Below are 24,843 nucleotides of genomic sequence, written 5' to 3' on the forward strand. Positions count from 1 at the left end.
CAATTTTACATCCCCTGATTTTAAGTTTCCCCTCATTTTACACTGTTGCTTATCTATATATTATACCTGATTTTACATATTCCTGGATTTTACACCATTTTTTTCTGGTCCCCTGAAAAACTTAAAATGGGGGTTCTACTGTATACTAAAGGAATTAAAATGCATCTGCAAGATTAGTACTTAAAAAAAACAGGTATGGGATATTTTATCCAGAATTTAAAGCTGGGGGTCTCTATACCTGAAGTCTGCTAAAACATTTAACCTTTTAAGTGCCAGCAGAATTTGACATTTTCAGTTAAACATTTTGTGCTCTCTCTTTTTAGGGGCATTTTCTGAGGGGAAACCTTTAGTTTACCAAGGAAACTATACATTGTTTTTTTTGGGAGAACCTGAGCTTTCTAGATCTGCCTGAGTTTTCATGTATTTCCACCTCTGCAAAAATATTTATAGCGCTAAATACCAAAAAATATACGAATTTCATAATTCATAATAAATGAATTTATACCAGAAAAATATTTCATTTTACTTACGCATGAAAATCCAACTAATTTGGAAAGCATAATTTCTCTCGAACGTGCCAATACCAGATACAGGTATGTATAGTTTTAGGGAGATTTAGGACTTCTGTCCAGCAAAGATTCCCGGCAGTATATTACCCAAATTTGAAAGCACTAAGGCAGAAAACTGCATACTTTAGATTGCAAGGCCAAATAAACCTGAAATAGTAGGTTTATATCAAACTTCAAACATCAAAGCTTGTCTGAACGATGAGGTTTTTATAAAAACTTGGCAAAATTCTGAAAAATCACTTCAAGGTTTTATTTTGCTGCTCTGCATATCCCACACTGTATTAGGTACCAAGAAAAAGCACCCTGAATATAATTGCCAGGGGTCCTCCAAACAGTTTGATGCCCATTGTGCATACGTTTACCAAAGTATCTGGCATTTAGAGACACTAATATGAAGTTAGCGTATACAAATAGTCCTGTTTTCACATATGACACTCTGGCTACTGCAATATAAGCACCCGGTATGAGTATTATGTGAAAATGAGACCCCCTTACAGTATGGAGACCCTAGAAAATTATATTTTTCGAAAGTACACATTCTGACAAATCTAAAACAGGTAAATATGTCTTTCTACTGCGAAATGATATAAAAATCCAACAAAACCACAAAAATAAATGCTTTTTTTTTTTTCGCCTGGTGTAATCAGCAGTCAGAATCAAAGTTTGAATATTTTAGCATGGCCAAATAGGATTTACAGACAGAAATAAGCGAACACCTCCTACGCAAAGGTGAAAATGTGATAAAATGGCTCAACATGCAATAAAATGGCTAAAAATGCACCAAAATCACTGAAATTGCAATATAATCACTGAAATAACGTACACTGAAAAGGTACTGCACAGTGCGATTAGCAAATATACTACCGTATATACTCGAGTATAAGCCGACCCGAGTATAAGCAGTGGTACCTAATTTTACCTACGAAAACTTGGAAAACTTATTGACTTGAGTATAAGCCTAGACACAACTGCATTGCACATTACACCAAAGCGACCCCCCAGTGATCAACCGGACTTCTTTGCAAAGTTGATGGTGACAGAGAATTGCCAAACGGATTACTGTGTGCATTGTCCCACTACCATGTGCAGAGGGTGCTGTGTGATATTGCCATCACTGTTAATCTTTCGTATAACCAACAGAGGGCGCTGTGTGATATTGTCATCACAGTTAATCCTTCATATAACCAACAGAGGGCGCTGTGTGATATTGCAGTCACTGTTATTCTTTCATATAACCAACAGAGGGTGCTGTGTGATATTGCAGTCACTGTTAATCTTTCATATAACCAACAGATGGCGCTGTGTGATATTGCAGTCAGTTATTCTTTCATATAACCAACAGAGGGCGCACTGTTATTCTTTCATATAACAGAGGGCACTGTGTGACATTGCACTCTCTCCCCAAGCGAACTGTTGGTATAGGAATGATTAAAAGTGACTGCAATCTCAGCTACTGCCCACTGACTCGAGTATAAGCCGAGGTAGACTTTTTAAGCACATTTTGGATGCTGAAAAACTCGGCTTTTACTCGAGTATATACGGAATGTGCAATAAAACATTTTTTTCAGGCAAAACAACACATGATGCAGTAAGAAAAATAAAAAAAGCTTTAAAATTGTATAAGTGTGTATATGTGTGTGTACACCATCATCATCATTTATTTATATAGCGCTGTCAAGGTACGCAGTGCTTTACTGCAGTTATAGCAAACAGGGAATAAATGGTGGATAACAAACAAGAGTACAATAGGGTTAGAAGGACCTAGAGATTAGAGTTTACAAACTAAAAGATTAGGGTACAATTGAGACATTAGGATTATATAAACACTTTGTCATTTTTGATACAGCAATGATTAATTAAGGTACATCGAATAAGACTCTTTAAACAGATGGGTCTTTAAGGAGCGCTTGAAAGTTTGGAAAGAAGGAGAAATTCTGACAGCTTGTGGCAGAGAGTTCCAGAGAAAAGCAGAAGCCCGAGAGAAGTCTTGTAGACGAGAATGGGCAGAAGTGATCAGAGGAGAAGTGAGGCGAAGATCAGAAGCAGAGCATAGGTTTCGTGAAGGAGTGTATTTGGAGATTAGAGATGAAATATAGGGAGGGGTTTCATTATTAAGGGCCTTGAATGTGAGTAAGTAATTTGAATTTGATTCTAGAAGAGATTGGGAGCCAGTGAAGGGACATGCATATGGGAGCAGCTGATGTTGAGCGGCGAGCTAGATTAATGAGTCTAGCGGCCGCATTTAGAACAGATTGGAGTTGTGAAAGGTGACTTGTTGCAATACCTGTGAGGAGTAAGTTGCAGTAATCAAGGCGGGAGATAATGAGAGACTGAATCAGTGTTTAAGTTGATTCTGAACTGAGATAGGGTCGTATTCGAGCAATGTTGCGCAGTTGAATACGGCAAAATTTTGCAAGTGTTTGAGTGTGTGGTGAAAAAGACAGATGAGAGTCTAAGATAACTCCTAGGCAGCATGCCTGTGTGGTGGAATGAAAGGTGGTGTTGTTTATGGTGAGTGATATCTGAGGGACAGGGGAAGATCTTGGAGGAAATATGAGTTCTGTTTTAGAAAGGTTCTGTTTTAGAAAGGTTCAGTTTCAGGTGGCGCTGTGGCATCCAGGAGGAGACAGCAGAGAGACAGTCTGTGACTTGGGAAAGGACAGAATTAGAAAGATCAGGAGTAGACAAGTAGAGTTGGGTGCCATCAGCATAAAGGGGATACTGAAGTCCAAATGACTGAATAAGTTTTCCTAGTGAAGTTGTATAGAGCGAGAACAGCAGGGGGCCAAGAACAGAGCCTTGAGGAACTACAACAGAGAGTGGGAAAGTAGTAGAAGTAGAGTTAGAGAAGGAAACTTTAAAGGAACGGTCAGACAGATAAGATGTAAACCATGAAAGAGTACTAGGCAAATTGTGTGTTGTATGCCTGTGTGTGTGCAAGTATGTGTGTGCTGTGAATGTGTGAAACCCACCTGATCTCCCCAAAATGTATGCGAGTGTGTGCAAGTCTAAATGTAAGTGTGTAATAGTATAAAATGTGTTTGTGTATTTGTGTGTGTGTGTTACACTAACCTGGATGAAGGCTGGCAGAAGTTGCGCGCAGAAGAGGTAGGAGGGTCCCACGATCTTGAAGGCATCTGTCTTCTGCAGGATCCGGTGAATAGTGAGTCTGGGGGGTCCCGGAAAACGCAGCAGCAGCATGCACGTGCCTGCTGCTGCATATGGGGCTCATGGGCGATCGCGCCCAAGCCGCTCCTTCGCTTCACTGGATTGAAATGCTGCAGAACGTAGGATCTACGTTTTACAGCAATTTTCATTCTAGCCGGCGGGAAGACAGTTCAGGGAGATGATTCACCCTGAAGAAGCGATTTGTAGCAGGCGAATAATCTCACCGAATCTGACCGTATGTCTCTACACTTAGGGGGCCACATGGGACATAACTGTTCAGTGAGTTTGCAATTGATCCTCAGCATTCAGCTCAGATTCAAAAGCAAACAGTTTGACCCATGTGGACCTCCCTCAAGTCACTGATTGGTTACTGCCTGATAACACAATCAGTGAAAACCAAGAAAGCTGCAAAGCAGGAAGTAGCGTTCTAAACTAAACTATATTAGAAACATTTTTTATGTTGCATAGCCTATTTACCCAGTTTTTAATTTTTATACTGAACAATCCCTTTAAGGATTATGTATATCTTAGTAAGGATCAAGTACAAGTTACTGTTTTGCTATTATAGAGAAAAGAAACATTTAAAAGTGTGACTGATTAAAATGGAGTCTATAGGAAATGGACTTTCCCATAATTTGGAGTTTTGTGGATAATGGGTTTCCAGATAACATATCCAGTTCCTGGATCACATATGTTTATTTTTGAAGAGAATTCAGTGGTGGGTACTAAATTGCCAGAGGCAGAAGGTAATAGGAAATGTTATTCTATAAATATGTGCAGTCATGCTTTAATTTTTCTGCTGAGTATTCACCGTCTCTGTGTTCTGTCACATCCTTTATTGAAGGTTTGAGCCATAGATTACTCAACCTTACTTGGACATGATTTTGAAAATGTAACATCTGTGGGCACCGGATTGTGGTCTGGCCCAAATGAGCGTTAAATGACTTCTGCTGATGCTAAATTCTCCAATATCTACAATATGTACAATGTTTAGAATAATAGCAGTCCAACATCACTATCCTGATCAATCACTGTTTTTGGTAGAAATTACATTTCTACATGGCAAATAATTTACTAGTAGGTGAAGTAGAGTAATAAAAAAACCAACAAACTCAACAGTCATGACATACATGTGCCGATTCTGTGTCTTTGCATCATTAATTGAGGCTTGTTCCAAATAATAGCAGTGTTCAAAATAATAATAGCTTATTCCAAATAATAGCAGTGTGGAGTTCAATTAGTGAGGTCATTCAGGTGTTAATTCCGGCCCTTATTTAGGGAGGAAGGAAGGCAGCAAATGTTGTGCATGTTGGTTATAGTGCATTTCTCTCTGAATCATGTTTGTTCCAGACATTGCTCAGAACAGCGTACTTTGATTAAAACATTGATTGGACAATAGAAAACATATAAAGAATTGCTGCTCAGCTAAAATGTTCTCAAATGCTTTTTTTTTGCCCCTGAGTGCCTGCTTCCATTCGAGATTCCGCTTTAAAATGACAACCAAAACCTAAAAGACATGAAAGAAAACAGAAAACTAGCACTTGAATGGATAGAAAAATAGCCAAAATGGCAAAGACTCAGCCAATGAACAGCTCCAGGAAGATCAAAGAAGATCTAAAGTTACCTTAAAGGATTAGGAGCAGGAAAAGAGGGGGTTTCTTGTCTTAGCATAAACCCAAACAAAAATTATTGGGATAAACACAAATTCAGCACTAAACAAATCCCCATATGTTCTGCAGCAAAATTAATTTAAAGAACTAAATTAAACAAAGTTAGCATCTGGAGGTTATGTCAAATAGGGTCTCCTCCATAGTTTAAAGACCATAAAACCACCAATTATAAAACCGTGACAATTAATAGTACACTTTGGTGCCCAGTCAAATGCTAGATTTATTTATTTTGCTGCAAACTTCCTGATTTTTTTTATATGCCTATATAAATTCTCTTTCTTTGAAGATTGCACCTGCCATATTGGATCCACTGACTACATCAATCAACCTAATATCTGTGTCTAAAGTTGGCCATAGATGTTGAGATTTTTAAAAGATCAGATCCTGATCGTGAGACCACGATCTTCTCAGAACGATTGTACGATCATACGAATTTACCATCAACTAAAAAGACCAATTTGGCAGAAAACAAAGGGGAGATGCCTGCTTGGCCCTGCAAACACAGATAGATTGCACTGGGACCGACAAAGATTTTTCAACCTGGCCGATCAATTTCCTGACAGATGTCAGCCGTAAAAATTGTAAGATGTACGATTGTTCGAATCCCACTAACCGCACGATAATTTCGAAGGATTGGTCGGGCTTCCCTAAAATCGTTCGGCAAGAAGAATCGTCGCGTCTATAGGGAGCTTAACTCTGGACAGTGCAAGATCATTAATGATGATGGCATCATCCACATGCACTATTTCTAATATGCCCTAACTGCACATCTTGGATAGGGGTTGCTTGCTCTTTAAAGCAACTTTTTTAAATTGGTCTTCGGTATTTATTTTTTTATATATTTTTTTTTTTTAATTATTTGCCTTCTTTCAACTCTTCAGTAATTCAAATCTATTGTTATCTGTACATTTTATTACTTATCTTTCTATACAGGTCTCCTATTAATATTCAAGTCTCTTATTCAAATCAATGTATGGTTGCTAGGCTAATTTGGACCCTAGCAACCAGATTGCTGAAATTGCAAAATGGAATGGCTGAATGACTGAAAAAAACAGAAATAATAAAAAAATTATTAAAGTTAACAACCCCTTTAAATGGGTAGTTCACAGTAATTTTTAGTATTATTATTTAGCTTTTTGTATATTTGAGTGAGAGACTTGACAATAAATATGAGAGAGCCTTTTGGGTTAAGTGTCCCCATCTAAAAGTAAGATAGAGGCAAAAGAAGGCGGGAAATCATTCAAAAACTGTAAAATACAAAAAATGACAACCAACACTGCTAAGAAAAAAAAACATTGAATTAACACACTGCATGCAAACTTAAAGGTGAACTAACTCTTGTATGTATCAGAATACAAATAGTACTTCATCAGAAAACACAAATGTGCCTTTTATTAACCTTTTAATGGTTTCTTTAAAAAAAAATACAAATTAAAAAAAACATGGATGGTCCTTCCTTTAAACAAGGCACGTCCAAAGTCAGACCCAAGGGCCAAATGCAGCCTGCTTTCACATTTACACTGGCCCCTAGCTTCCATCATGAAATTAATAATAATGCGGCCCGGCAGCACAGCACAGGAATCGCCTAGCCATAGCAGTAATATTTGGGCACATTAGTGAAATGATCTGCTACTTGGTCTATACTGCTGCCTGTTCGATGAAGGTGTTAGCAATAGACACATACTGGCCCAGTGACGCGCCGCTTCACATACTTTTTTAGGGCTGAAGGTGTCAATACTGACGTGCCTGTACAGTAAACTACATGCCAGTACGTGTCTATTGCTAACACCTTCAGCAAACAAACAGCAGTATAGACCAAGTGGCCGATCATTTCACTAATGTGCCCAAATAATACTGCTATGACTATGTGATTCCATGTTTAAATGAGTTAAATGATGTTAATGGTTCAAAGAATGTCGGGCTGAATGATCGGCCCCCACACATTTTCACCTCACCAGATCTGGCCCTCGTTGCAAAAAGTTTGGACACCCCTGCTTTAAACAAAATGTGGGTGTAAATTCTATTGATTTGTACATGTTGAAAATAAATCCTTCTCCTTGGCAGAGGTATGTAGGTGTGGCTTTCAGGCAGGGACACTACATGGGAAGAAAGAAACATCTGCTTATAACACACTTTGTATTTTTAGAGCACATTGATCCCGCAGTATTACAGGGTCAGTGGAAGCTTGCAGTCTCTCCAGCACATCCTCGTGCATGAACCAATCTGGCCGGGGCATCTAGGGAAATAAAAGAGACTTCAGAAGAGCCGCAGGCCAGCTTTGATTTCATCAAGTTCACTCTGACTCCACAGAAGATTTTCAGACGGGGTGGGAGCAATAGCAGGGGAGCTGGAAATAAAAATACAGTAGTCTTAGGTCAGAGAGAGGCACTGCTGGGAAATAGAAAGGGAACATTAACCACACAATTGACTTGCCTAATTAAAGCTCATCACTCTAGGTTACAAGATAGCACTTACAGAGAAACAAGCCCTATTTTTATCTTCATTACACTAAAGGGTCAATACTAAAATGCTTACAATGGCAGGTCCTGAAGTTTTCTACTGAGAGTTTCTACATACGAGTTTATACATACCACCCCATGGAAATATCACTGCAGTGCTGCTGAATAACTACTCAAGCTACATGAGAATTGCTTCCCCTAACAGCACAATGCCCTCCTCCTTACCTTAAAAAACTATGCCCGTTCATCTGGGTCTCTGTGCCCTGCTGCTCCAACACAGACATCTCTGAATAATTATCTAGCAGGAGGCAGCCTGGATCCTCTGTTTGCCCTGGGACAATCCCAAGAGGATACTCACCCCATTTCACAAGCTCTGCAAGCAAATAGAAACTGTTAATAGAACACTGTATATAAATGCATAGCCCAAGAATTATCATGCGTAGCATCTATAGATCAGCCAGTGAAATGCTATATTGAGGATGATGGTTGCTCTCGCATACTAAGCCACCGTTACCTTGTCAAGACCATCTGCATGGGGACAGGTTCTTAGAACTGATACTTAATGTCCATGGAGTCAAAAGCCACTGAGAAGCTCCTAGCATAATAGTGTGGCATATACATTTGTAAGAGGGTTTAAATGTTGAAAACAGAACACATTGCTTTGAAGGTATAGTCCTACAGTACAGTTCTACTACTTCTACTGGGAGGAGCTCCCTCATGTTTATTCATCCATCACTGAATTGCCTTGGGTCACTGGTCACTATCATGAATTGCCACCAAATCTATAACTACTGTATGTGAATTTGGACTATACATCTCATGGGGAATTTGTAGCCCTCATACACCAAAAGTACTTCTATCCCTACAGAAAATGGAGCTGAATTGTAAAACAGCCAAGTGCCCCATACCTTTATAAGGCAAATAGCACTGCGTAACTTGTTGGCGCACTATAAATAAATGATGATGATGATGTGATAGAGAGTTAATCCTGTAATATAGTTTTATTATGGGCCAAGCCAAAAGAATTGTCATATGGGAACCCACAGATCTTCCCCCAGTTGCAACAGTACCTCATGCACTTCAGAGGCCCAGAGCAGAACATGTGAATTCCGAAGCATGCAACGAAGATGTGCAGATATGAATATGAAGTACACTGTCCCCCTCATGTGCAGAGGAATTGCAGAACATGCACAAGGGGAAATCTGGGGGCTAGGTCCTATATAAAATGAGACTGCTGGCTGAGAGAAGTGGCACACCTATACCTACCCTAGTCATGGCCTTTCATTGCTCTTTAAGACAGAAAATCCAATAAAAGATAATGTGCCCTGTGCAGAAATAACCTAATCTTTGGGAAACAGCCAGTTACCATTCTGCAAACATGAGCTGGAACAGCTGAACACTCCTGTCTGCCCATATTGGAAATGACCTTTAATCCCTGATATAATAAGAAAGCCCGGTCCAGTTGTGCCTTTCATACTGGGCAAACTCAAATCCAGCCTATGGATAAGAAAATAAGGGCTGAATAAGATAAATAGCTTGCTCTGGCGCCAGAGAGGGTTGATCTTTGGTTCTACAGTGATAATAAAATAATGAAAATACTGACATTGAGGAATTATCTTTTTATGTAAATTTATAAAGTTATACTTTAAACAGGAAATAGGCCATCATTATTAGCCTTGTGTGTGGTTGCCAAAAGGAAGTAATAGTTAAATGTACAGATACAGTAGCCTATTTAAAGGTAAAGTAACATCAAAAAATTAAAGTGTTTTAAAGTAATTCAAATATAATGCAGTGTTGCCCTGCACTGGTAAAACTGCTGTGTTTGCTTCAGAAACACTACTATTGTTTATATAAATACGCTGCTGTGTAGCAATGGGTGCAGCCATTCAAAGGAGAAAGGGCTCAGGTTACACAGCAGATAGCAGATAAGCTCTGTAGAACATAATGGTGTTATCCACTATTAAACTTGTGCCATAACGCCTTTTTTCAATTTCCGCCATTGCTACACAGCAGCTTGTTTATATAAACTACAGTAGTGTTTCTGAGGCAAACAGACCAGTTTTACCAGTGCAGGGCAACACTACATGACATTTTCATTTTTTTCGGTGTTACTGTTACTTAAATGATAGTGTCTTAGTATTCTCAATACTTCTACATGACTCATTATACGAATAGAACTTCTTTATATATCATGTATTTGTTCTTTGTTTTTTTAAAGTAGAAAGAAACCCTAAAAATGAATAGGACTAAAAATGCCATGTTTTATATACTGAACTTATTGCACCAGTCTAAAGTTTCAGCTTCCTTTCCTTTTATTGACTTTTTATTTTCTTAACAACTACTGCACAGAGTGTTTGTGGACGGAACAGCAATTGCGCATTTTGTCATGGCCTAACTTGGAATGGATCTCCGAGGGGAATTACTTTTTGAAAGCATTTTACTGCCCCAGTATGACGACATTTCTTACACATAATGTTAAGGGACTTAACAGCCCCCAAAATGTTCTATGGCCTTCAGTTATTATACATCTATGGGTTCTCTTTTTGCAGGAAACACATTTTTCCAGAACATTTATACCAAACGATTTTCACAGTTTATTCCCACATGTCTATTTGGCTACAGCTGAGAAATGAAATGGGTTGCAATTTTTATTAACAAAAATCTATCTAGTTTGCAATTTCAGCAATCTGGTTGCTAAGGTCCATATTACCCTAGCAACCATGCATTGATTTGCATAAGAGACTGGAATATGAATATGAGAAATAAAAAGTAGCAATAACAATAAATTTGTAGCCTTACAGAGCAACTTTTTTAGATCGGGTCAGTGACCCCAATTTGAAAACTGGAAAGAGTCACAAAACTAAGGCAAATACTTTAAAAACTATAAAAAGTAAATAATGAAGACAAAGCGAAAAGTTTCTTAGAATTAACCATTCAATAAAATACTAAAAGTAAACCACCCCTTTAACACAGTGGATATTGGTAACACTAAGAAAAAAAATGAAAATACCTTCAATAAAAAATATTGAAAGAAAAAAAAAAACATCAGTTTCCATCACATTATTTTAGGGACAACTATAACTTTATAATACCTTCACTGAATTCCCATGCAGATCCATGCAATGCAGCTCTGCTCTCTGTAGAGATCTTTGCATTTTTCATCTCAAAGTATTCCTCATCATACGACTCCTCTGTGGCCATCTCTTCATCCTCCGTTTGCTCGCTCATTTCCTGATCACCGTTCTCCTGCATTGTTGGTCTATCCCAAGGATTATACGATCTGCTCTTGGAATTCTGTTTGATTTTCCACTCCAGACTTTCCACAGTGTAGATTGGCTGATCCCGGTAATCAACAGACAGATCGTATTTGCCTTTCTGAACATACAGGGAGCAGAGTGAAAGGAGCTGCTCCTGTGTATCAGCAGGAATACTAGACTTCATGTACTCAAAGATTCTGGTGCAAGAAAATATGTCAGAATTAATACAATTTTCCATCTTGATAGATTTGAAGCCTGTTTAATAAGATTACACAGGACAATAAAATCTTGTACTTTGAGGTAAAAACAACTTTAATAATATGCATTTTATTAAACAGTGTTGCCTTGCCCCTCGTTTTAATCAAAGAATCACCCCCCTACTCTCTTGATTTAGGGGTCCTGTGAAAGGCAGTGCAGGTAATAAAACTTAAAGGGATACTGTCATGGGAAAACATATTTTTTTCAAAACGCATGAGTTAATAGTGCTGCTCCAGCAGAAATCCCTTTAACTTTCTCCTATAAATGAACTGAAATGGAGAAAGGGTGTTGAAATCCGGGGCATTGCTCAAACTAAAGAGTTTTGCAGGCCTGTCTCTCCAATGATGCAAATATAACTTAAAGGATCAGTAACAACAAAAAAAAGAAAGTGTTTTAAAGCAATGAGAATATAATGTCCTGTTGCTCTGTGCTGGTAAAGCTGGTGCGTTTGCTTCAACATCACTACTAGTTTATATAAACAAGCTGTTGTATAGCCATGGGAGCAGCCATTCCAAGCTGAAAAAGGAGAAAAGGCACATGATACACAGCAGATAAGGGATAAGCTCTGTAGTATACAATGGGAGTCTTTAGAACGTATCCGTTATCTACTGTGTATCCTGTACTTGAATGGCTGCCCCCATGGCTACACAGCAGTTTGTTTATTTAAACTATAAAAAAATATATATAAAAATATATATCATATAAAAAAAGTTTGGGAAACCCTCTTAATTCTTTGGAATTTTGTTTATCATTGGCTGAGCTTTCAAAGTAGCAACTTCCTTTTAATATATAACATGCCTTAGGGCTTTAGCACACAGGCAGATTCGTTGAGATTTAGTCGCCTGTCGACTAATCGCCTCTTCTTCGGGGCGACAATCTCCCTGAACTGCCTTCTCCCTGCCTTCCGCCTGCTAAAATGAAAGATTGCCTGCGGCAATGCACTCACAGCGCTTCGATTTCCGAAGTCGCCCGAAGTTTCCTTGTGAGGCAACGTCGGACGACTTCAGAAATTGAAGGGCTCATGGCAGTTCGTAGAGCACAGAAATTCTCCTAGGAAGAACTGTATTCATCAAAATACCCACAGACCTAACTGTAAGACTGCCCAAGGATCTGATGTATTGCTATACCAATGAACACTATCTTTTCACTGATACCTGGGCATAAGGATAACTGGTGCCTTTAAAAAGTAACATAAATCACATCAATGGCAGCTGCCTTTGCCAAGGGTGCTGGAAGGCATAGTTAAAAATGGATTAGAACTCCATTTAGTATAGTGTCAGTGAATGAGGGGACGAGACAGGCCATGCATGTATGTAAGCTATGCTACAGAAAGACAGACAGGTCATACTCACAGCTTTAGGAGTTTAGGGGTTGCCCGGCATGGAGATTCCAAGCATTTTTGCATTAGCCTTTTCCACTGGAGAAAAACTTTGTGTGTAAACAATGTCAACTTCTTTTTAGCTGTGGTCTGATTGCGGGAGTTGTGCAGGTTCTTTTTATCACCTGCAGGGAATTAAAACAATAATTTCACATTGTTCTATCAAAGATAGTACTGATTGAAACTCGTCTTTTTGCCTCCGGGTAGAAAAGCCATGTCTTAAGGTTACCAAGTGAGCAAATCTATACTCTATATGGCCACCTTTTGGGGGGACAATAGCACGTCGATTCTAATAGCCACCCGTGCAGACAGTTGGGAGAGGACCTCATAAAGTAGCTGATGCAGTTCTTGCCCCCAAGGGATTTATAAACCTGTCCAATAGATATCTGGATGATATTTGGATCAGATAGGCTGTCCGAAAGGGCCCATGGAAGGACAGATAAGATGCAGAGTCAAAATCTGCCCATGTATTTCCAGCTTAAGTCTTTTGACTGTAATGTTGCTTAGAAGAGAGCATTAGATATAGACTCTTCACAAAAAAACTTGCACCTTCTGTTGTGTACACCACTGAGACAGTGACTAGCTTTAATACACATGCATGCAACTAAATGTCCTAATAAACAACTGCTTCCATCTGCCTAAAGCTGGCCGTAGATCCACATTGGGTGTGGAGTGTCTCGACATTTTTTGTACCATGGCGATCGATCGATTGGACAGGTTAACAGATTTAGGTCTGCTACCTATAAGATCTCTGCATGTATTGTTTATCTGATGATATCAATGGGCGATTGTCACTATTTGTCTGACATAACTTTTGCACAATTGTAGTCAATTAATGGCTAGAACATAGTCTAATGTTGTTTTTGCTTACTTATTTAATCTGAATGGTTAGTTGTAGATCGGCAGGCTGACATCGCTCAAATAATAAAATCTACACGTCCATGGCCATCTTAAATGAAGACTTCACAAGAACAAAGAGAAGTGCCATTTAAGAGGGATACAGGTTGGCTAAACTGGATTAAACTCTATAGCAAAGAGCCACTAATAGCATCAAGAACATAAGGCAGCCATATTAAGGCAGTAGTTTCACAGGTGCTCCAATCACAATTATTAGCTCTACATCAATCAACTTACCAGCACGCTGATTGGCTAGCAACACATCATAGATCCAGCAACTCAGATAGTGGGCCCTGAGGCTTTGGTCTGTGCACTGCCCCAGGCTGACAAACATAGTCTCCAATAGCTCCTGGGTAAACACTTGCGAATGCAAGACCTTCAACAACGGAAGCCACATTCGGTAAAATGGGCGAGGAACGTGCACATTTTCAGTGTTTGCTGCATTAAAATAAAGAAAGTAGAAAAAATTATCTGCTAATTATAAGAACAATGTGTTTAGTTTTACACAACATTATTTTGTGCTCAAGACAGGTCTGCACGTAACAGGTTTTCCTGACTAGCAAGTCCAGTCGCAGAATATGAAAACTCTCAATGCATCTGCACCCTAATGACTGCTTTTGCATATAAAACTCATAATAGCAGGTGGACATATTTGAAACAAGGAGATCCAGCAGGCAGCTGATCATAGTGAGGTCAGGGGAGTGGAGTTGTAAATTATGTGAGATCAATATAGACTAATGCACAATTCTGAAAAACTGTAGAACTTCTCCACCAATTATTATGATGAGAGAGTGCATTAACAACTTTGGGACAGTTGGGCACCATTTAAAGGGGACCTGTCAACCTAGGAAATAATTCCAAATTCCTATTTTATGATGATGGTCAAGCAAAATAAACGCCACTTACGCTATATAAATGATTTCAATCTTGTTGCTTTTAGTCTTGGAATTCACAATCACATCAACCAGACAGGTGCCATTTTGTGGACACTTATTAAGGCAAGCTTTGCATCATGCCAAAATCTCATTTATGCCCCAGAATGGGGCACCTGTTGCCCATGCACTGGCTACAAAATTAGACAGTGGCAAGAAAGAGACCCAACTTCATTGCCCAAGATTGACTGTATAATTAAATATGAGTAACCATTATTTATAAGGAAAATGTACTTTATTGAATTGTAAAAACACGTTTCTTTGGGGCCCTATATAAATTATAATGATGACGTTTAAAGGGCTTTCGGCCCAATTCTAGACTCCCAAGTCTTTGCACCTATGCCAGATTCACAACTCCTCCTCTGGCTGGCAGGTTTATAAACTGACACATGAAGAAGAATACACTCTCTAATCCATAAAAAGTTATACTTTACCTTCCTGATCGATTTTGAGCGTTAAAAGCTGTTTTGTAGTGGGTATAAGAAAGCCTTCCTCTAATAGAGTCTCAACAGATGTGTCTGGCCTGTAGAAAATAAACAATAGACCACTTGTTATACAACTACATACAGGAACACTGATTTTATTGCAAATGGTGGGTATTGATAAGTTGTCGCCAGGTGCCCTAAAGACCAGTAAGAAACATTCCCTGGCAATGACAATCTCTGGCTTTTGCAATTACAATTGTATTTAGCATAGTGCCTGCTAGCTATTCTGTCCTTCATTATAACAACATACACCACCACAAAACATGCATTAGCTCAAACCAAGTGTCAGGTTTCAATAGCTACAGACATGCCTGTTTTATCTATCTCTGTGATGGGTGTTTGAAAAGGAGCAGGCAACTACCAATCATTTGTTTTGGAATCCCCCTATTGCAACATCTGGATGGCCAAAGGGTCTGCTTTGAGGAAAAAACTTGAAATTATGTGGATGAAGATGATGCCAGATTTCCTCTATTTGGACAGTTCACATGTTACAATGGCTCCAGTAAGAGTGTGACCCCCAAAGAGGGCCTTCTTCTATTGCAAAGACCTTTTTAATTGATATAGGTATGGGACCTGTTATAAAGACCTCGGGTTTTCTAGATCTATCCATAATTTGTTTCTCTATACATTCATACAAGGCTGCTAAAAATTATTTAAACATTTAATAAACCTAAAAGGATTGTTTTGCCTTCAATAAATAGCTGGAATCAAGTGCAAGGTACTGTTTTGTTATTACAGAAAGTAGGGAAATATTTTTAAAATATTAAATTCTTTGATGTGCAGAAATTGAATCTATGAATAAATGAAATAAAGTAGCCTTCCCATAATGATTTTACATTCATTAGCTGTGAATAAATAAGACTAATAAAATGTGTACAACAAAGATCATGCAGGCTCTGGCAGAGAAAGGCTGTTTCAGAGCCAAAATCTGCAAACATGAGATGTAAACAAAGTGGCAATGTCTTAATACTTCTGCTTACAGAAGAAACGGCAATGTGTTTCATGCACAGGGTTTTCCCGATGGGTGGTGAAGCATATCAGCACCATACTGATGCATGGACACTTCTGACCACCCATTTTCAGGTCTGTCAATTGAAACTGCCCCTATAAAAGGAACAAAATGTGACATGCTGGTTACCGACGTCCCTGACCCTGGCAACCGGAAAGTCAATGAGCTATTTTGCATGCTGTAGCTATTCCAGGACTATCCTAATGATCTTTCAGTCTGAAATTCAAAATGCCTGCCCCTGGTGATATTCTTACGTGCCCAAAATGCCAACTACAAGCTCTAAAAGCCACAAGGATGGTTAACTACAGATTTTTATCATGACTTGTTCCCTTTTGAACAAGGAAGTATTGTTGCTTTTGTGATTTTGCCTTTATCTTTAGTCTCTCTCTCTAACCTGCCTCTAAGGGTAAGGGCACACCTGGAGATTCGGGGAGATTTAGTCACCTGGCGACTAATCGCCTCTTCTTTGGGGCGACTAATCTCCCCGAACGGCTTCCCGCTGTCTTGCGCCGGCTATAATTAAAAATCGCCTGCGGCATGGCACACGCAGCGCTTTCCGAAGTCGCCTCACGAGGAAATTTTGGGGGACTTTGGAATACGAAGCGCCGCGTGTACCATGCCGCAGGCGATTTTTCATTATAGCTGGTCGAAGACAAGGGGAAGCCGTTCGGGGAGATAAGTCGCCCCAAAAGAAGAGGCGATTAGTCGTCAGGCGACTAAATCTCCCCGAATCGCCAGGTGTGCCCTTACCCTAACAGGCAAAGTGCCTTGGATTTTGCATTACTAACTGAAGGTATCTTCAGATTTTCTCTTACCTATTTTGGCGTGACAGATCTTTGACCTGAGCAATAAGCCATTCAAGTTCTGCAGTAGAACTCCACTGTTTCATTGATTTCTCCTCCTGTTGAAGTTCTTGAAAAATCTGAAAGGAGAAAAGTAGAACATAAAATCATTAGATGGGATATGTAACAGCACACATACTTCATCTATTCACTAGACAACGAATTAACATTTTAAAGCACCGAAAAGAACTAAAACATATTGCAAAGCTTTACAAATCGGCAATGTTACTTAGTTGAAATGGCATGCTCTGTTGCTTTAAGATAGATTAAAACTGTGTGAGATCTAAATCAAACTACATTTGAGATAAACAGAGTAAGGCAATGGGTCCGGTTTTGTTGGATTTTGAATGAGTGAGACAAAGCAAATGGAGAAAAGAAAGAAAGAAAGAAAGAAAGAAAGAAAGAAAGAAAGAAAGAAAGAAAGAAAGAAAGAAAGAAAGAAAGAAAGAAAGAAAGAAAGAAAGAAAGAAAGAAAGAAAGAAAGAAAGAAAGATATCCAGAATTTTCTACTAGAAAAATTATTAAATAAACCAAATAGGCTGGTTTTGCTTCCAGTTGCTGTTTGTTTGTGGGCCTTTCTGTTCGAAGTTTAGTCTTCAACAAGTGAAATGCATGCTCAATTGGGTTCAGATCAGGTAACTGACTTGGCCATTCAAGAATATTCCACTTCTTTCCTTTAATAAACTCCTGGGCTGCTTTGGCTGTATGTTTTGGGTCATTATGAAACCGCCTCCCAATCAATTTGACTGCATTTAGCTGTATTTGAGCAGACAGTATGCCTCTGAACACTTCTTCTGTCCTGTGTCACATCATGGATAAACACTAGTGTCCCAGTGCCACTGGCAGCCATGCATGCCCAAGCCATCACACTGCCTCTGCAGTTTTACAGATGATGTGGTATGCTTTGGATCCTAAGCTGTTCCACGACTTTTTTCTTGCCATCATTCTGGAAGAGGTTGATCTTGGTTTCATCTGTCCAAAGAATGTTTTTCCAGAACTGTGCTGGCTTTTTTAGATGTTTTTAATGCAAAGTCTTAAAATCTAGCCTTTCTATTATTGATGCTTAGGAGTTGCTTGCACCTTGCAGTGCACCCTCTGTATTTGCCTACCTGCTGGAGAGTGTTGTTCACATGTTTGGCTGTTGTGAAATAATTCTCCGATCATCCACCACTGTTGTCTTCCCTTGGACGTCCAGGTCTTTTTGTGTTGCTGAGTTCGCCAGTGCTTTCTTTCTTTCTCAGGATGTACCAAACTATAGATTTTGCCACTAACAATATTGTAGCAATTTTCTCGGATAGGGTTTTTCTGTTTTTGCAGCTTAAGGATGTTTCACCTGCATGGAGAGCTCCTTTGACTGCATGTTGTCTGTCAAAATCTTCCACATACAAGCACCCCCCCCCCGGCCTCAAATGAACTCCAGGGCTTTGATCTGCTTCATTGATAATGAAATAATGAAGAAGTTGCACACTGCACACACCTGTCCATGAATTAGCCTTTGAGTCAATTGTCCAATTGCTTTTGAGCCCTTGAAATTAAGTGATTGTGTTAAAAAAAGGCTTTAGTTCCTCACATTTTTATGCAATCTTTTTGTTCAACCCACTGAATTAAAGCTGAAAGTCTGCAGTTCAACTGCATCTGAGTTGTTTAATTTAAAATTCATTGTGGTAATGTACAGAACCAAAATTAGAAAAAAAGCAGTCTATGTCCAAAGATTTATGGACCTATCTGTATGGCTCTTTTCCAGATTACTCTAAAATCTTTAGTAAGGTATTGGCCAATAGATTAGCTCCTCTCATGCCCCGACTTATAGATGGGGACCAAGTGGGCTTCATATCAACACGTCAGGCAGGTGATAATACTAGACGGACCATCAAGCTAGTTGACATAATCAACAGCAATCCCCAACCAGCCATATTTGATGCCAAGAAGGCCTTCGATCGCCTTGAATAGAACTACATGGTCTCCCTATTGGAACTTATGAGATTCCTCAGGGCTGTCGGGGACTTATATAATGTCCCCACGACAGCAGTAAAAGTAAATGGCAATTTCTCTAACAAATTCCAGATTTTGCCCCTCCTCTATACCATAGGCATATAACCCCTGGCAATAGCCATAAGGTATAACCCCAACATAAAGGGAATTAAATATCAACATAAAGTTTATAAGCCATCCCTTTTTGCAGATGACGTGCTTCTGACGCTCACATAGCCATACACTTCAGGAATATGGCACTTTATCAGGTTACCAGATCAATGCACATAAAATGGAAACACTCCCTTTACATTTTCCTCACCACATGTAAAAAAAAAAAAAAAAAAAACTCTTAAATTAAATTTTAACTATGCCTGGAAACTAGATTCAATTAATATGACTATGAAGATTTTCATTCATCCAGGTCATGGTATATCTAATATAAGTAATTCAAAAAACAAAGCATAGATAGATTCAATCAAGTATCTGAGTCAGGGCCGCCATCAGAAATCGCAGGGCCCCATACGAAAAAAATTCCTGGGCCCCCTGGGCTACACCCACCACAAGCCCCACCTACAGGTCCGCCCTCCCCACCCCACAGGTCCAACCCCACCACACACTAAAAAAAAATTTGTGGTCAGGGCCACCCATTAAAAAATATTGGTGGCTAGGACACCACATGGGGATAAGAAAATTGGTGGCCAGGGCCCCCCTTAAACATCCATGTAAAAAAACTCCCCCCCCCCCCAGAAGTTTAAAAACAAATTGGTGCCCAGGGCTCCACCACACAACAGGGACCACAAAGGGTTACCTTTAGGGGGGCCCTGCCATGTTACACTTACTTCATTAGTGTGGCCCACCTGCTGTCAGTGAGTTGCCAACTACAGTAGGGAGGAGGGGAGCACAGGTGGCTGCATCTTCTTCCAGTGACAGCATTTTCTTCAGTTATTGGCCACAGAATTTCAAGTCCTGGTAAAGCTGCATGGTGATTGAATGAGCTGGAGAAGTTTAAATCTCAGCTATCCAATCCCTGAGTAGCTCAACCGGGACTTAAACTCTGTGATCAATAAGGGAAAGGAATGGACAGAAGATACCTCCCCTTGGTCTCCCGCCCTGCCTTCCCGAAGTCAGCAGCTCTCAGAAAGCAGGGGGGCCCGGCTAGTCAAGAAAGTGCGGCGTGGCCGGGCCCCCTTCAACTGTCCCCCCTGTTTCCCCCTGATGGCTGCCATGATCTGAGTATTAATATAACCAAAACTTATGAAGGTTTATATGCTATTTCCCCCCTTTGATACAGCAAATTAGAAGGCACCTAGATAAATGGAATCAGGGAACATTGTCCTGGTTTGAGAGACTGACTTCGATATAGATGAATGTGCTGGCAACATTTATTATATATTTTTTGAAACACTCCCCATTACAATATCCAATGCAGTACTGAACCGTATCCAAGCCATGTTTACCAAATTTATATGGGCCAATAATTGCTAAAAGGATACTATTAAGGAAGGCATCACAAAGGGCCATTCAGTACCAGATATCAAAAAATATTACTAAGCATGCCATGTCAGACAGATAATCCATTGGACAGCATTACATCCGTCCAATGGACGTAATTAGAAGGGATGGCAGTATATCCGATCCACCTGACTCATGATATGGGGACCTTACCAGAAAATAAATAGAGAAACATGCCCATTATATACAATAGACTTTACAAGAAAAATATGGAAAGTAGCCCAATAAAACCATATGTTGCAATCTAAGACCTACCCTTTACGAGGTATACTTGGAAATCCAGTATTGAAGAGGTACTTGGGGACAGCCAAAAATATTTATATTTATAAATATTTATGCAACATATGGGATAACTCCAAGCAAAAACCCATAGATTGGGTAAATTTACAAACAATCAGATAATACCAATTTTCCATTTCTTCATTATTTACAAGTCTCCCATTACCTTAGGACCCAAATGAAGTGAATCAGGTCTAACCCCATTTGAACAGATATGTTATTCCAGTATACTGTATATGATATGTTGATAAGGCTACCTATAAATGACTTTTTGCTTTTGAATCTGAGCTGAATGCTGAGGATCAATTGCAAACTCACTGAAGATATGTCCCATGTGGCCCCCCTTCAAGTCGCTGACTGACAGAGTTATAGAGCTGAAAAGTAGGAAGTAGTTTTCTGGCTACTATGTTACACATCCAGTCACTCCAGCCTTTATACATTACAACTAACTAACTATATTAGAAACATTTTTTATTTAGCACAACCTATTTACACAGTACAACTAACTAACTATATTAGAAACATTTTTTATTTAGCACAACCTATTTACAGTTTTTATTTTCACACTGAACTGTTCCTTTAATGTTATTGCTACCTTTTATTATTCAACTGTATATTTAGACCCAGTCATATTCATATTCCAGTCTCTTATTCAAATCTGTGCATGGTTGCTAGGGTAATTTGAACCTTAGCAACCAGATTGCTGAAATTGAAAACTGGAGAACTGCCAATTTAAATGCTAAAAGAAAAAACGTATAAACCACAAATAAAAAAAGAATAAAAACCAACTGCAAATTGTCTCAGAATATCACTCTCTACATCATACTACGGGGCCGATTCACTAAAGGTCGTTATTCCTTAACGTACTGTTTTGTGCGATATTTAAGATGCGTTATTTAAGGAACGATTCATCAAGTGAAGTATTTTCGCAAGCGCTAATTGTCATATCACAAGTATTAATTCTACATTTCTGCTAGGTATGCACCGAATCCACGATTTTCAATTCGGCAGACCAAATCCTAATTTGCATGTGACTTGATTTGACTAAACTGTAAAATTAATCCAGGAGGAGTGCAGTCAGAGTTGTGCCAGCATATATCCGATACTGTAGGGTACATTTTGTGAAATTTCTCTGGGGTATAATACAATTTGCATATGCAAATTAGGGGTGGGAAGGGGAAACCGTTTTTAACTTCCTTACGTCCCTCCCCAATCCTGGCCGAATCCCGAACCGAAATTTCTGCAGAGCGGTATTCTAATCGCATTGCAATACTTATAGAATTAATCCTAACGCATTATTCACTAACATCTTTTAAACGATAAAAGCATAAAAAAGTGTGAAAATAGTACTCACAGGAGTAGGTGTTACTAAACAACATCGGATGGATTAATAGAGGAAGATGTAGTGAGGAGCTGTAGGGCAGCAATTATAGACCTTTATGAGGAACTGGAGCCTTACCTACCACCACAAACACATTTTCATGATACCTTGGGCAGGTCCAGAATGCGTTCTGTGTCATGGAATTATATTAAGTTTCCCAGGGAAAGGAATGACTAGAATACTATAAAAAGAGACTTCTACTCTGCCAGTGGCATCCCGAAAGTCTTAGCTGCTATAGATCGCACTAATAACGTGTGACAATATCAAATGCCATAAAATATCACACAAAATAACGTACAAAATAACGCATGTTATAAAATACTGCACACAATTCAGCTAAAATGAACGTAAAAATATCACTTCTTAAGTTAGACAAGTAAACTTTTAGTGAATCGATCTTTAATTCTAAAAATATAAGAAATGATAAAATGTTACACCATGCTATAAATAACACTTTATCGACCTTTAGTGAATCAGCCCCTAAAAGTTAACTCAAAAGTGAACAACCCCTTCAAGTTAACTTTTAAGATGTTATGGAATGTGCCATTATTTGTAACTTGTGAATTATTGACATTTTTTTCTGCTTCTTTTTTAGACGCAATCTGGTTGCTTGAAGTCTCTGACCTTTTCATCAATTATCCTTCTACTCAGATCCTCTCATATTCAACTTAAGAGTGTAAAAACCACAGGTATCACTACAAAGCAAATACTTTGGGGAGAAATTTACCTTGAACTGCTCAGCAATATAGGTTCGTAGAGCATCTCTGAGTTTACCTACACAAATGGAAAAAAGATAACAGTTAATGTCCTCTTTTGAGTTTTACTGTTGAAAAAGGTCATCCTACTGACAATTTCACTTCAGTAAATTTAACAATCTCAAAGCCTCCTGTTATAAAAGAACAGTCATTGGATGTTGCCATAGAACAGTAGTCCCCAACCAGTGGCTCACGAACAACATACTCTTGTTGTGGTCTTGGAGTTCTTGCCATGATACAAGTTCTTGGGGAGGACTAAATAAAATTACCACAGTAGTGCACTCTGTATTTCATGTATGGAAACAAAAAACGCTTCCAACGCAGGGGTCCCCAACTCTTTTTACCTGTGAGCCACATTCAATTGTAAAAAGAGTTGGGGGTGCAACACAAGCTTTGGGGTGCAAAATAAGGGCTGTGATTAGGGTTGCCATCTGGCCTGTATTTTGCTGGCCTGGCAAAAAAAATAATAATGGTAAAAATGATAGTTGATCCCAATGTTATTCATAGGGAAAAAGATAAATATATAGGAAGGCTGGTATTTTTTTCTGGAAAAGGTGGCAACAATAGCTGTAATTGGCGATTTAGTAGCCTCTATGTGGACAGGCAGTCTAAAGGAGACTCTTTAGTAATGCATCTGGTTTTATACAACCAAGATTTGCCTCCAAGCAAGGAAAAATAAGCACCTGCTTTGAGGCCACTGGGAGCAACATCCAAGGGGTTGGTGAGCAACATGTTACACATGAGCCACTGGTTGGGGATCACTGCACTAGAGTATCTCATCCAGGTTTGTTTAGGTAATACTTGGCACAGGCTGGAACTTGGGCTGTGGATACAGAGAGCCGTCATCAAAGCTCTTTTCAAAGGTACTGAATATGGATCATTAAGGGAATTACTAATATTCATTCACAATCAAGACATCCCATGATTTACAGTTTTCCTTCTATAGTTATTGATCAACATAGAGAAAACAAGTAACTTCAACAAATTTTTGTTACCCAGGGTGAAAAGGTTATCAAAAGGTAAATTGTTATTGTGAGAAGGGGAATGCACAGAGTTCCAGTACGCTATATTCATAAAAATCTAAAATATTCATCCTCATGGCGGCTAGGAAGAGGTTAAAAATTAAACAGAGTGCAGCAAGAGGAAATAAGCATTTAATTTATCTTTAGCACTGGCAATTTCCTGATAATCTCATATAACCTGTTGCAGTGTAAACAGTATTTGGCACTGACCACAAAAGCTGCTCTAAAGGGAAAGCCCCTTGGAAAGTCAACATCCTGCTTTGATAAACAGAGACATCGATAAGCCTAGCGAGACACTTATCCCAGAACAATTAAAAACCTTACAATAGTTTCAATATACTGAGATGATATATCATAGCCAGAGTTTACAGAGAGGAATTACAGTGGCCAGTTGTGGAGTTTCAGACATAAATTTATGATGGCCTTTTTTTTGCCGAAAGTATGAAAAACATATGTAAGCCATAACTTGCTCTATATCAGGGGTAGGCAACCCGCGGCTCCTGAGCCTCATGCGGCTCTTCATTCTATTTGCTGCGGCTCGGTCTTGCGGCTTTGCCTGTCACATCGTCTATACAGCCCTCACACCTACTGGCGGCTTCTTGAGTGTGCGACCGCGGTACACCAACGGTCAGATTACCGCGGTAGCACACTCAGGAAGCCACCAACAGGTGTGAGGGCTGTTTAGACGTCCCAGGAGTGACAGGCAAGACCAAGCCGCAGCAATATGATTCATCATGGTTCTTACCGCGGTCACACACTCAAGACAATAGAGGGAAGACCAGCATGGAGCTTCAGAAACAGAAGTCACATTAAAGGAGAAGGAAACCCCCAGGGCGCTAAACCCCTCCCCCCCTCCCCTGTGCTGCCCCCCCTCCCTCCTCCCCCCTGGCCTACCTGTCCCCCTGGGCAAATGCCCCTAACTTTTTACTCACCCCTCTGCGCAGGTCCTGTCCACGGAGTACGCAGTCGCCATCTTCTCCCACGCGCGTCTTCTTC

General features: G+C 39.4%; 1 protein-coding gene across 3 annotated transcripts in view; it reads right to left on the reverse strand.

Annotated features, from left to right (window-relative positions):
• Window positions 1-6,792: 6,792 nt before the first annotated feature.
• las1l.S (LAS1-like, ribosome biogenesis factor S homeolog) overlaps window positions 6,793-24,843 on the reverse strand; it is a 29,143-nt gene continuing 11,092 nt past the window's right edge. For all 3 annotated transcript variants that reach the window (XM_041574451.1, XM_018232955.2, XM_041574452.1), the window contains exons 6-13: window positions 22,798-22,844; window positions 16,898-17,004; window positions 15,023-15,111; window positions 13,894-14,094; window positions 12,734-12,884; window positions 10,959-11,320; window positions 8,092-8,239; window positions 6,793-7,754 (exon numbers count right to left, since the gene is read on the reverse strand). In XM_041574451.1, coding sequence (XP_041430385.1) covers window positions 7,664-7,754; window positions 8,092-8,239; window positions 10,959-11,320; window positions 12,734-12,884; window positions 13,894-14,094; window positions 15,023-15,111; window positions 16,898-17,004; window positions 22,798-22,844 — 1,196 coding nt within the window. In that variant the 3' untranslated portion in view covers window positions 6,793-7,663. The remainder of the gene's footprint in view (window positions 7,755-8,091; window positions 8,240-10,958; window positions 11,321-12,733; window positions 12,885-13,893; window positions 14,095-15,022; window positions 15,112-16,897; window positions 17,005-22,797; window positions 22,845-24,843) is intronic.

This window comes from Xenopus laevis, chromosome 8S, assembly GCF_017654675.1.
Source record: "Xenopus laevis strain J_2021 chromosome 8S, Xenopus_laevis_v10.1, whole genome shotgun sequence".
Taxonomy (NCBI): domain Eukaryota; kingdom Metazoa; phylum Chordata; class Amphibia; order Anura; family Pipidae; genus Xenopus; species Xenopus laevis.